Below are 13,340 nucleotides of genomic sequence, written 5' to 3'. Positions count from 1 at the left end.
GCCAAGGGAGTGAGTAAGTGGCTGCTTAACATATGTTTAAAATCTTCCTTCTCCTGATTTAACAGTAAGAATACTGAAAACATGTCCCGTAGATATCTTAGGACAAGGCAAAACTTTTTCTCAGCCTACTACAAACTGTTCATGATACACATCATCAAATGCTATATCCCTTCTCTTTGAGTTTCACTCATCACATTCTCATGGTTTCGTTAACAGGTTTAATAAGACTATAACGTACAAATACTGATGCAAAGCTTCCATGAATACTACCAAATGACAGGAGCTAAATATTACCCAATAATGGCATTTTTGAGAGTTCCATTTGATAATATAAGTAACTTGGCGCTGGTGCTGTGGTGTAGCGGGTAAAGCTGCTGCCTGCTGCATCGGCATACCATACAGGTGCCTGTTTGAGTCCTGGCTGCTCTACTTTCGATCCAGCTCCCTGCTAATGCACCTGGAAAGCAGTAGAAGATGGCCCAAGTACTTGGGCCCATGCACCGACATGGGAGACACAAGGAAGCTCCTGGTTCCTGGCTTCGGCCTGGCCCAGCCCCAGCCATTGTAGGTATTTGGGGAGTGAACCAGCAGATGGAAGATCCTTCTCTCTCTCTGTAACTCTGCCTTTCAAATAAATAAATAATTTGAAAAAACAAACAAACAAACAAACAAATACCTCAGGCTGCATATCTAGACCACCTAACTGTTTTCATTTAAACTTGCTAAATTATTGCAACTTGCTTTATTATATTTTATTTTAAAACAGGAACAATTATAGATGCTACAGAATAGCTACCACATTTATATAGTATATGATTATTCAGTATAACTTTAAAATACTTTAGTCTTTGCTATGATGCATACGTATACATTTCCGTATGTTCAAACATCAAAAAAAAAAGGGAAAAAAATCAGGACTAGGGACATACATATGCTCAATGACACAGAAATTAATTAAATCAATGCCCAAGTAGAACTTGACCAATAATGCCTAAGGAATAAGAACAGGCACATGAAGAATAGAAGAGAAAATAATTTATGTGGAAAGGTCCTTTGATCATTAGATACGTTTGAAGCAAATTTAATTTTGTATCTTTTTTTTCCCAAACAACTACTTCACTGATCTCTTCTGAGTATTTTGGTACTACAGGATTCCAACAAAAACCTGGGCTACTAATCTGTGTACAAAGACACGATTTATAGTGATAGGAAGCTTAAAATTCAGGATGCCAGATCAACACTGGTCAGAAGGAAGCTAACAAATAGTGACGAGCATCATGCAACAGCCAACAGAGGATGTCATTACAATTCAGACCGTGGAGAGCAAAAACGCTTTTGCAAAGGCAGCAGAGGGACCTTACAATACTAAAAGGTGGACCGAAAAATATTAGGTCTGCAAGAGTCCTTAAAAAATTATCTATTCTACATCTTTTTATAAGAGAAAGATTAAATTAAAGCATACAAAATAACTTTCTCCATCCACATTGAAACTTAATGCAGCTGGAGGATAACCTGAATAGAGAGGGAACATTTTCAACAAGACATTTTAAATATACTCCAAGATCAAAGGACTTCATAATCTAGGTCAGGACTGATGACAAAATCAGTTTTGAGTAGAGAAAGATAAAAGACACTAACAGAAAGGAAAACACCTGTCTTATTGGATTCAGGAGGCAGCAGGTCCATTCTAGGTCAAGAAACATTCAGAACAAGCTCTCTGGTTTTGGGCTACACCCTTGGAGGAATTCCTAGCCACCGCAGTGGGTAGGCAGTACACTCCCTGAGTGATCGTCTACACTTTGGAAGCAATCATCCTCCAAACAAGACCAGTTCCCCGGATCCCTGGCGTGGCCCCCAGATCAACCACAGACTATCTCAGGCAGCCTTTAGAAAAGAAAACACAGGTTCTCATGTCCCAAGCCAAATCCACGGGACCAGAATCCCCAGAAGTGGGCCGTACAAGGCTTCCCATACGAATCTCATGGGTGAGCTGTACTCTGCTCTGCAGACCTGTGCCGGAATGGACACCCGGAGAGCCTCCTGGTGTGCCAGGAAACACAGCTCCCTTTGGCATCAAAAGTAAGTGATTTGAAAACAAGACTCCCATTCAAAGATCCTTTGATGAAAGCCTCAAAGAAGGGAACAATGGCATGCGAATAAATACTGTGAGAATTAATGGACTGTGCAAGTCACTGTCTTTAGCGAGATAAGAAAGGGAGGTTTAGCAGGAAGTGCTGTGGTTCAGTGCCAGAAGTAACACTGCGGAGGCTGGCCAGCCGCAGGGTACACAGAGTGCAAAGTCTCACCCAGGGACCCATCTTCACACACTTTCTTATCATCCTCCTATTCACAGCAACAAGTGGCTCAACAAGATAGGTAACTGTTGAACTATCAATATTCTGATTAAACTCCTATTAACCCTAAACCTAACCCTAATCAATATTGTGATTAAACTCATAAGATTTTTTATTTATTTACTTGAGAAGCAGAATTACAGACAGTGAGAGGGAAAGACAGAAAGAAAGGTCTTCCTTCCGTAGGTTCACTCCCCGATGGTCGCAATGGACGGAGCTGAGCCGATCCAAAGCCAGGAGCCAGGTGCTTCTTCCTGGTCTCCCATTCAGGTGCGGGGGCCCAAGCACTTGGGCCATCTTCTATTGCTTTCCCAGGTCACAGCAGAGAACTGGGTTGGAAGAGGAGCAGCCGGGACTAGAACGAGCGCCCATATGGGATGCCAGTGCCACAGGCGGAGGATTAACCTACTGTGCCACAATTGGATTCCCAGCTTTGGGATAACAGTTTGGTCTCTTGTTGGTTAGGAAGATTCAAACTTCTGTTATAAGTCTAGCTTTCTCTCTGTAGCCCACCTTCCACGAGTTTCTGGCACAGTCTGACCCAAAGCACACATAGTTGAGACCTTCCTTGGTGGGTCCCAGCCTGTATTCTGTGAGCTGGAACCTTTTCCCAGGCTCCTTGGTGTCTTTTATTAAACTCACTTGAATGATCTGATCCTTAAACATCAAGGCTTTCACTTCATCTCATTACAACGTGATAAATTATGTAAGAGTATGAGATCTTTTTTTAGTCATCTTTGTTTATGCAGTTTAACCTGACACATGGTGAGAACTTAATAAATGTTTGTTGAAATAAAACTATTAATTAACAAGCAAATGCAATATAAATAAATGAGAGAGGAATACTGGAGAGAAGAGGGGTTGGGTAAAAAACACAAACAGGGAGATGGAGAGAAAAATCAAAGAAAAGCATCTAGCTCAGAGCTGAAGACTGGCAATCTGTGGGCCAAATTTATCTATAGACATGTTTTGGCAGGTTTGCGTGGTAGTAGAAACAAAAAAACAAAAAAAAACCCTTATTTTTCAGTTAGTTCCTTAAGATAATTTACCTAAAAATCAGGAAAAAACTCTAGAACTGGTTTTTGGTTTTTTACCCCAAATAACTGGAAATATGAGTCCCCTGGGCTGGCATTCCCACGTGGAAAGAGTGTGGTGCGGAGTCCCGGCTGCTGGTGGGATGCATGCCCTCAGCTTCACCACAGACCCTCTGCTGTCTGAGCGTAAGCACGCGCCCTTAAACTTGGCCAGTCTCCCTCATGCTACTACTCTCCTGAGCCCTGACTCTTTATCTAGCCTCTCCCAAAACATACAGAACTGGTATCCAGAGGTAAAACAGCCCAACTGCAACAGCTGAGCCCTTCTGAGGCTTCTAATGCCGAACTCAGTGGACCCTTGCCTGTACCTACCGGCAGCCACAAGGGGCAGGGAGTAAAAGTCACAGAATCTCACCCGAATGTAGCCAACGCCAACTATCCTGTTTTTGCTTATCATGGGGTATCAGTGGCGTGGATCATGGTCAACCTCATGCAGCCCCAGTGTATCGCCTTCTGTACCCCCACAGTGGTTATCACTCCAAGTCCTGTTCTCACCGCCTCTGCAGAATGCGCTAAGGACATGACTCCCACTGAGTCGGCCCAGGATTGCCTCCAGAGGCTCCGGCAGGCTGATGGCTTCCATGGAAATTTCTTCCCAGCCAGGGAGCATCGTCCCACTCCACGTTCTACCACCAGTGTCTTAGACATGAGAGTTTGAGTTGAAATTAAGAATACTGCTGAGCAAATTTATTTTTTATCAAATATCTTCTTAATTTCACTAGAAATAGATTTTGTCTTCTCTAATCCATTTGTTATTTAAAGGATGTTAGTGATTTAAGACTCAGACACTACAGTTCAGTAAAAGAAAAATGTGACCAACATAGCATTATAAAAACACTGGATTGAATTTATGGGGCTGGCATTGTGGTGCACTGGGTTAAACCACCACCTGTGAATGCCAGCATCCTATGCGAGCACCAGTAGAGTCGCAGCTGCTCCATTACTGATCTAGTTCCCTGCTAGCCCACCTGGGAAAGCAGCAGAAGATGGTTCAAAGACTTGTGCCCCTGCACAAGGATCTGGATGGAGTTTCTAGCTCCCGGCTTCAGCCTGGCCCAATTCCAGCAATTGTGGCCATCTGGGGAATGAATGATCAGGTGAAAGATCTGTCTTTGGGGCTAGCACTCTGGCATAGTAGGTAAGGCTGCTGCCTGCAGTGCTGGCATCTCATATGGGCTCTGGTTTGAGTCCCCCGGCTGCTCCACTTCCAATCCAACTCTCTGCTATGGCCTGGCAAAGCAGTAGAAGATGGCCCAAGTCGTTGGGTCTCTGCACCCATGTGGGAGACCTGGAAGAAGCTCCTGGCTCCTGGCTTCAGATCGGCACAGCTCTGGCTGTTGTGGCCATCTGGGGAATAAACCAGTGGATAGAAGATATCTCTCATTCTCTCTGCCTCTGCCTCTCTGTGACTCCGCTTTTCAAATAAATACTCTTTAAAAAAAAAAAAAGAAATAAAAATATCTGTCTGTCTCTCCTTCCCTCTCTGTAACTCTGCTTTTCAAATAAATAAATATTTAAAATAAATTAAGTAAATACATTGGATTGAATTTAAATCAATTACTATACAAGGAATTTTGAATGGGAACAAATGAATTATTTAACTTCTAAGTGAAAGCTTTGTAATCTGACATGGAAATTTTTATTGCCATAGTTAACAGAAGTGTTGTAGTTCCATGTCAGTATATAGAGAAAAACATATAAACCAGCCACATTTGCAGGAGCAAGAAGAGACAGCAGCTGCCAACACTCTGACAATTGATTTTCCTGTGCAGTTTTAGTTCTTGAACGCTAAGCTATCTTCTCAGTAATTGACTTAAACTGTGAGTCTCATGAAATGGCATAAATCCTGACATCTAAAATATATATTAATTATTTTCTCTAAAAGATTCCAAATACCAGAAAAATTCTTGGCTTCAATTAGCTGTTGCCATTTCATTCAATCAACTACTAGTACTTCAAGTAGAGATCATCTGTCTCAGGCAAGGAGGCCCCGTGGGACACCTGCCATGAAGTAGAGGACGCCATGGGATCTAGCACGGGGAGAAGAACATGCATCTGTGATAATGCTGCAATCAGCAGACAGCAGCCCCGGGCGTTCGAACAACTCACTCAGTTACATATCTGCGTGTTCATTCATCAGACAAACCAGCAGACTCCAAAAATCACGGAAAAATGGAATTAAAGGTATGCTTATTTTGGTGCAAGAACTTTTGAAATCTATGCAGTTTTTTTAATAATATGCCTTTTTCACAAATTGCTTGCAGATCCTTTATACACATGGATCTCAATTTTTTTCACAGCTAAATAAACCCATCTTTTAGTTGCATTTTTCCATGAACCTTCTGATGTACTCCCCTACTTTGGACACTTTCATTGCTAGGAACAATCCCAGAAGGAGACAGAGAGAGAGAAAGAAGGGAGAGGGAGAGAAAGAAGGGAGAGGGGGAGAAAGAAGGGAGAGGGGGAGGGGAGAGGGAAAGGGAGAGGGTGAGGGAGGGGGAGGGGAAGGGAGAGGGAGAGGAAGGGAGGGAGAGGCAGGCAGTCCCACTGTCATGGAGTCTCTGGTCCACAGGCGAGACACAGTGAACGGATAACCCCCCAGACATACAAAGGAGGGACGCAGTCAGAGGGAGCAGAGCTGAAGGGTGCATCAAGAAGCAGCTGATGGAGGAAGCTCTGATTTTGCCTGTTGCTGATAACACCCCAGACGGACAGCCTGCAGAGTAAATGCAAGGGTGCTGTGGGGAAAAGGGCTTCGGGAGCACATGGGGCTGAAGGCAAACCTGCGGGTCCAGGGCTGAGCCCTGAGAGGCCTGTGGGATGCTCGGCAGGAAAGGGGGTGGCAGGCTCCACAGCAGGAAGGCCAAGCCAAGCAGCCTGGCTTTTATTCTGACAGTAATGGGAACACATCAGGGAGGGGACAAAGGGGTCAGAAAGATCAGCTTTGTTTTTGACAAACAAAAAACCCATAAACCTCGCTGCCTACAGGGATGAGAATAGATAATGCCAGGAAGAAGAGGGCAGGGTGGACACGTACAGGCCACAGCCAGGGAACACTTGGAGCCAGTCTGTATCAGCGTAGTGCATAAAGAAGTTGACAGAGGTGAGATATTGTGGTGACGAGACAGACAGCTACAGGCAAAAACTGCCCTGAGAAAGAGCTGGGGTTGCTGAGGCAGAAGCGCTGTCAGGCATGGCTCCTAGGTGTCTGGCTTGCACTGGATGGAGCGGGTGCTCATCAGCAAGAGGGGACCCTGGAAACGGTCCAGGTTCGGGGGAAGGGAGCTCATGACAGTCATCTGGGATGATCAAGCCTACAAAGGCTGGAGGAAGTGTAGGAAAGCAGGTGGGGAGCAGAGCCTGGAGATGCGGCGAGATGGAGGTGGGCACGCACACCTGCAGCCTCCATCAGCATGGTGGTGGTGACCACAAGCATGAGTAGACACGACTGCCGAGGGACAGCACAGAGAATGAGGAAAAGAGAGGCAGGCCTGAGGGCGCCCATATAAAGGGTGGGTGAAAAGCTACAGAGGGACAGAGAAAGAAGTGCCAGAGAGGCAGGTGGAAAACCAAAGAAGTAAGGCACCAGGGACCGACAGGAAGCCTTCTAAGAAGTGATGATGGCTGATGTTGATGCCGCCAAAAGGCAGAGGAGCATGATGACAGACACATGCAGCTGATCCAATGACCACAGCAGGAGCCCTGTGTACATGGAGGCTGAGAGCTGAGCCTGAGAAAGAAGTGAGAACATGAATTCATCTCAGACTTTGGCTCAGTCAGCGAGAGAGTGACGGCAGTGGCATAGGGGAAATGGGAATAGTGGTTCTGAGTTAGAGCTGTTTTCTGTTTGTGTTTCTTTAGTAGGTTTATTTGTTTTTACTTATTTGAAAGAGAGACAGAGAGGGAGAGAAATCCACTAGGTTACTCCCCAAATGCCCACAACCCTAAGCTCAGCCACAACTCCATCTGGATCTCCCACAGAGATAGCAGGGACACAAGTACTTGAATCCTCCTCTGCTGCCCCGCAGGGCACACATCTGATTGGAGGTGGAGGTGGGACCTAAGCCCAGGCACTGGGATATGGCAGGCGGTGTTCACAAGAGGCTGGACCCACTGCACCACAACGCCCACCCCTTGGTATTTTTAACAGAAGAAAACAAAATGCTTAAAAGCCCACAGAAAGGCCCTCCTTGGAAGTGCTGGCTATACGGGACAGGGCAGAGCAGACAGCGGATGGGGAGTAAACGTGTCCAGACAGGGCTGCCTGGGGCCCAAGCTGCAACAGGAGGTGGCAGACGTCCGTGACCTACGGCGGTCAGCGCTGTCCATTGGTGTTCCCACTACAGAGTGGGAGGTGAGGTCACTGGCTGAAAAGGGCAGGGAGGACTGGAAATGGTCAGTGCAGAGAGCACATGGGTACAGAGAAAAGGGCCGCACCAGCCTGTGTGGGTGCGTGGGCAGGAATCTATGGAGAATGTGGAAGACCACTCGGCTGTCACCCAAGTGGGCACATGGAGAAGTCCAGCAGGGCTTCTGTCAGACAGTTAAACGCCGATGCTGGACTTCACTCTGAGAAATGAAAACTGAACATGGAAGACGGACAAGCAAATCCATTTTCAATGGAGGCATCTAAGAATAGAGTAAGTACACTGAGGTCTGCAATAAAGTCTGCCAATCAAACATCATCTCCATAAGCATCTGATGGCTCTATTTGTTTTTAAACTCTTGCTTAGCCCTGTTTAGAGATTCTTACTTTTTTCAGAAGTATTTCTGAAAATTCACCCAAAATGATTTCTGGAAATAATTTTTTTACCCATATAATAAGCAAAAATGAAAAGGAAAATGACCTAAATGTACACCTAAAACAACACTTCTCCTTCCAGTTCTCTCTGTGACTGTGAACTATACAGACATCTCCACTCTGGAAAATTAGAAAAACAATTTAACAGAGGGAACGTCCTAATTTCCAATGTTGTGTGACTAACAACAACCTACATCAGAACACGCTAGTTACTGCAGCCTACCAGGTTAACATCAGTTCTTCTTTCTAGCAGTATTCGGAAGAGATTGGCGGTAATCTTGTTATCCCGGACGCCTTGCCCCAGGCCGCGATTATCGTCTTGCATGAGTCTTCGATCCATGATGACTTCAATCTGACCTAAGCAACACATGGAGAAATTAACCAGGTGATTCAATACAGACATTTATTTCGGGTCACTGAAGTGGGAAGCATGACGTCTTGCTTTAAACTTCCATACTCAAGGAGGTAAATCTATACCACCCAGGCTATCAGGGTTTCTTTCGATAGCTCTGACAGCCTCTACGAATTCAAAAACTAAGACAGCATTTCTACCTTCTCCTCATTAATGTTGAGCAGCATCTCATGTGAAATTCAAAGGGGACATATCAGATGAAAATTAATTTTTTTTTCAAAACAAATAATCTCCAAAACTTTCAGTGGCAGTACTTGGAATGTTACAATGCTATGTGTAAACTAAAAGACATTTCAAAATAAAAAGCTCCGTGCAAACCTGAATTTACAAAGATGTTTATGAGGTTTATTAGGAAATGCACATCACCCATGGTGTAATAATATATGTAGACACTGGACCTCAGAAAGATACGCGAGTAGGCCTTAGGTTCCTCAATAGGGGGCAATGCTGAAGGAGCCCAAGGACTGGAGACAGCCTCCTTGTACACCCTTCCTTCTCAGACACCGAGTTAGCAGCTCAGCACTGCCCTGACTCCTATGACTGAAAATGGTGTTCTCATCTGCCATTCAGTAATTCCACGTGCCCACTCGCTGACACTGTAAACTAGATTAGGTTACGACACTACAAAGTGAAAAAACGTTAAAAAAGGGCTCTTATACATATATTTAAGATAACACTAAGGACTCAAAAAGCTTAAGCTATGTAACTTTTAAAAATACACATATGTTCATCTGTAGCTACTACTGGACTAAATGGTCATTCTGTATAGAAGGGAAAACAGATAAGCTAAGTGGTTTTAACTATTCCATAGTCAACCCAACTCTATTTTCCTTCTTCTAAGTTTAAGCATTAAAATCACCACCCATGAACAGAACTCTCATTGCTCCCTCTGTATTTATGCACAAAGCATCTGAGAACGACTCCTGGGGCACAGTGCTTAGTGGCTCCCACACCCATGTGCAGCTCCTCACTAGGTTCCCAAATTAACATCAATCGCCTGGCAATTTCTAATTCTGCCTCCAAATCAGTGTCCAAACAACACGGGACTTGGAATTTCTTGGACTGTACTCAAATTTTTTCATTCAAATACTAAGTTATTTGGGGGTCTGTAGCAGGTGCTTGGTTTTTCAGGGTGTTTTCACAGGGAAGTGAGCTAATACTGTTGATCATCACTGCTTACGTCCTATTGCCAAGCGGCCGATGTAGAGCCCCACTCTGAGAATTTAAGAGACGGTGTAAGAATGGGTACCTCAACAGTCACAGGTGGCACAAAGATGTTTTGTTTTATCTACACAGTATTATTTCATGGATTGGACAACATCACAGAATATTCCAGACTTCTGGACTATCAAAAACCGAAAAATCCATCAACCGTGGTCCCCACCCATATGGAGACAAGTAAAGAGCACTATGGTGTGGCTGTACCACTTACTTAAGGGAGATGTCTGCCAGTCTGTCAAGTCCCAACATTCCCCTGCAGACCCCGGAAGTGAAGCCACAACCACTTTCATAACTGAACTGGTGTCTTTTCAGTGTGAGTTCAAATGACTTTGTGTCATGAAGGCACAAAGAAAAATAAGAAGCAGTAATTTCTGCATGTGTGGAAGGAGAGAAGAATGAATATGTCTAATACAAAGAATAGGTCTGTGTCAAAGGACACACCATGGTTTGTGCTCTTTATTATCTGCCTGGCTGGTTCAGTGGTTACCTTCAGCAGTTCTTAGTTTGTAGGAAGAAGAGTAATTGGTGGCATGCATGACAGCCAATTAAAAATCCGTATTATAAGGAATCAAAGTCCATCAGTATGAAGTCCTACAAAAGTAACCAGTATCTACTCTCTTTTGGAATCCTTAACACTGTGGCTCTCTTTATCCCTACACTTCTATCATCTCTGCTCCCTTTCCTCTTTGGAGAGGTAGAGAGGCAGAAAGAAAGAGGAAGATGCTTCAAAAAGTCCACGGAGAAATGGAATTAACGGGCATTTGGTGCTCGGGATACTCTCAGCCCATTATCAGAGTTCTTGGGTTTGTGTCCTGGCTCTGCTTCCAATTCCAGCTTCCTTCTAATGTGTACCATGCACACTAGCGACAGCTCAAGAAGCCAGGTCACTGCCACCCACACAGGAGACGCAGGTTGAGTTCTCAGCCCCTGTCTTTGGCCTGGCCCAGCACTGGCTGCTGCAGGCATTTGTGGAGATCTCTGACTTTCTCTCTCTGTGACTTTCAAATAAATAAATAAATAAATAAATATAAATCTATTTCAGTCAAAGACTTTTTTTTAAATTCAGGTATAGTTTTTTCATATTATATATTCTCCATTAACTTTCTGAAGATCCTTCATGTAACCTCCCATCTTTGCACACTTGAACAAATGATCTAAACTTTCTGAATCTGTTTCCATGTCCACAACGTCAGATAGATGATAGAACTCTCTGCAAACAATAGGCTAACAGGAGAAGGAAGTTATCTTTAACAGCATCAAGACGCGGAGTTCTAGGTCCCCTGTTCTTCATCTGAAAACAGGAAATTCATCATTATATGTTTCTCCTCCCCAAACCCCAAATTAGTTAACAGTCTGGTTCTTAAAAGAAAAAAAAAAAAAACTAGAAAGCAGAGAGGGAGGTTTTTACTGGAGAGGATAGATAATTCATACATTTAACCGACAGAAAGATTATGTACGGGGAACTGAAGCATTTCAGGGTAAGGAAAAATTTAAACAGCACCTACCACTGCTCAAACTGGAAACACCCAAGGACTGAGCAGAGAGCAGCGTTAGCCGATGTTTGGTGTCCTGGATGTAGGCCATGGTGGTCATGGGGTACACATTTGCTTGAAGAGGCAATTTGCTCATTGTCATTCTAGGTTGGATCTACAAAACCAAGAAATTCTCTTAAAAGAAAAAAGGGGTGATATTTACGTATGTACTGCAATTAGTACACTTAATCTTAGCCAAAAGGCCGAGAAGCGATGTACTGCAATTAGTATGAGGTTCAGAGGATTTTCCTTCTGAAGAGACAAAGATATAGCTTTGTCCAAGAAAAATTTAAAACTTCATAACATTTTTGAAGAAAAAAATCACGATGATCTCTGAAAACCATTTTTAAGTGGGAAAGGTAGAACTTGTCCAGATTGTAAAAATAGGCATTCCTATTTAAATCTGGAATAAAAATGCTCAACACAAGTCTTCTAGCTCTCTAGTATTTGCATAAAACAAATTATAAAGGTATTAAGTATTCATTTCTCATCTACCTCTAACATGCTGCTTTTGTAATGAATGCTAAGCATAATAGCTCTCTATCCCCTTTCAGGAAATATTTCTTGTTATTCTTGAATCAGTTTTAATAAATACCACAGAGCTCGTCACCAAATCCTCTAACATATTACATTTTAATCAAATGCATATATTTAAAAACCATGCAAAATTTCCTCTTGTTTAGTTTCGATGCAGATCATTCCAAACTCCAATTTTCATAGCCTAGTATCTGAGTACATAAAATATAACTTTATTTTTTGAGACAGCCAGTAGCCTAAGGCCAGTTGGGGTTACAGTGACTAACTCTACTCTGTTATTAAGGATTTTTATTCATACCACATTAAAATGCCACCTCCTCATTGGAAATTCTGACAACTTCACATGAAACTCAAGAACAGGAGAGGTACAAAGTTAATGTAATTGTTACTGCGTACTGAATGATCCTCAGTGGAAGGTACAGCCCTGAGGGTTTCACAGCTCTCGTCCTTACTCTTCTCAGCAACCCTTTCAGCCTACTAGTTGTATAGGGCTGACCCATGTCTCCACCCCCCTCCAGAAAATGCATGTCCACCCTCGTGCTGTGAGTAACAGGGTCTCTGCAGAAACGAGTGAGGTCATACTGCATGAGGGTGGGCCCTACCCCAATGACTGGAGTCCCTCTGAGGGGGGGAAGTCCGGCCACAGAGAGATACACGTGATGCCAGGGGCAGAGACTGGAGTGATGCACCTACAAACCAAGGAAGGCCAAGAATGTTCAGCAACACCAGAGGTTGGGAGGCGGCAAGGAAGGGTCTTTCCCCAGAGCCTTTGGAAGGAACGGGGCCCTGCTGACTCCTGGACTTTAGACACGCAGCCTCCAGAACTGCAGACGAGGACATCTGTGTTGCTTTAAGCTATTCAGTTTGTGGGAGTTTATATGGCAGCCCTAGGAAATTAATAGACTGGTGAAGAAACAACTGTAAACTGTTGGGGGGGGGGGGGGAAGCGACAGGGCACCTTGAAGGAATTCTCCCCTTCATCTTTTCAACCCCCATCTTCCCACCCCAATTACCTTGTATACTGAAATTTGAACAAAAGGCATTTAAAACTGCCACAGACACATTACTGTTATACTTGCACCATGTGTGGGGGCCTAGATTTCTAGTTCTCCACAAGCACTACTATTTTCAAAGCTTAAAAATGGCTTAAATCTTTTAAAAGAAGAAATATTTATAGATTTGAAAATATTTTCTTATTCAAATGTTTGATCTTAGACAAATGCATTTTTAGTTATTCATTTTTCCTGCTTGATAATTTCTGTGTACACCCACACATACAAATAAATGCTTCTTTTAGGATTTTAAGAAAAGACTTTCTTTTGTATACAAGGAAAACAAATCACCATAAAGTCAGGGTTTCATTTGAGAATCAAACGACTAGAGCAGACT

General features: G+C 43.6%; 1 protein-coding gene across 4 annotated transcripts in view; it reads right to left on the bottom strand.

Moving 5' to 3' along the window:
- MAN2A1 (mannosidase alpha class 2A member 1) overlaps positions 1–13,340 on the bottom strand; it is a 169,822-nt gene that overhangs the window by 15,810 nt on the left and 140,672 nt on the right. For all 4 annotated transcript variants that reach the window (XR_011381959.1, XR_007922515.2, XM_051853587.2 and 1 more), the window contains 2 exons: positions 11,388–11,529; positions 8,473–8,606 (listed from right to left, as the gene is read on the bottom strand). Coding sequence is in view for 2 of the 4 variants with exons in the window: in XM_051853587.2 (XP_051709547.2) it covers positions 8,473–8,606; positions 11,388–11,529 (276 nt within the window). In the remaining 2 variants the exon portion in view is untranslated. The remainder of the gene's footprint in view (positions 1–8,472; positions 8,607–11,387; positions 11,530–13,340) is intronic.

This window comes from Oryctolagus cuniculus, chromosome 14 (genome assembly GCF_964237555.1).
Source record: "Oryctolagus cuniculus chromosome 14, mOryCun1.1, whole genome shotgun sequence".
Taxonomy (NCBI): Eukaryota; Metazoa; Chordata; class Mammalia; order Lagomorpha; family Leporidae; genus Oryctolagus; species Oryctolagus cuniculus.
This window is presented reverse-complemented; position numbering and strand designations above follow the sequence as displayed.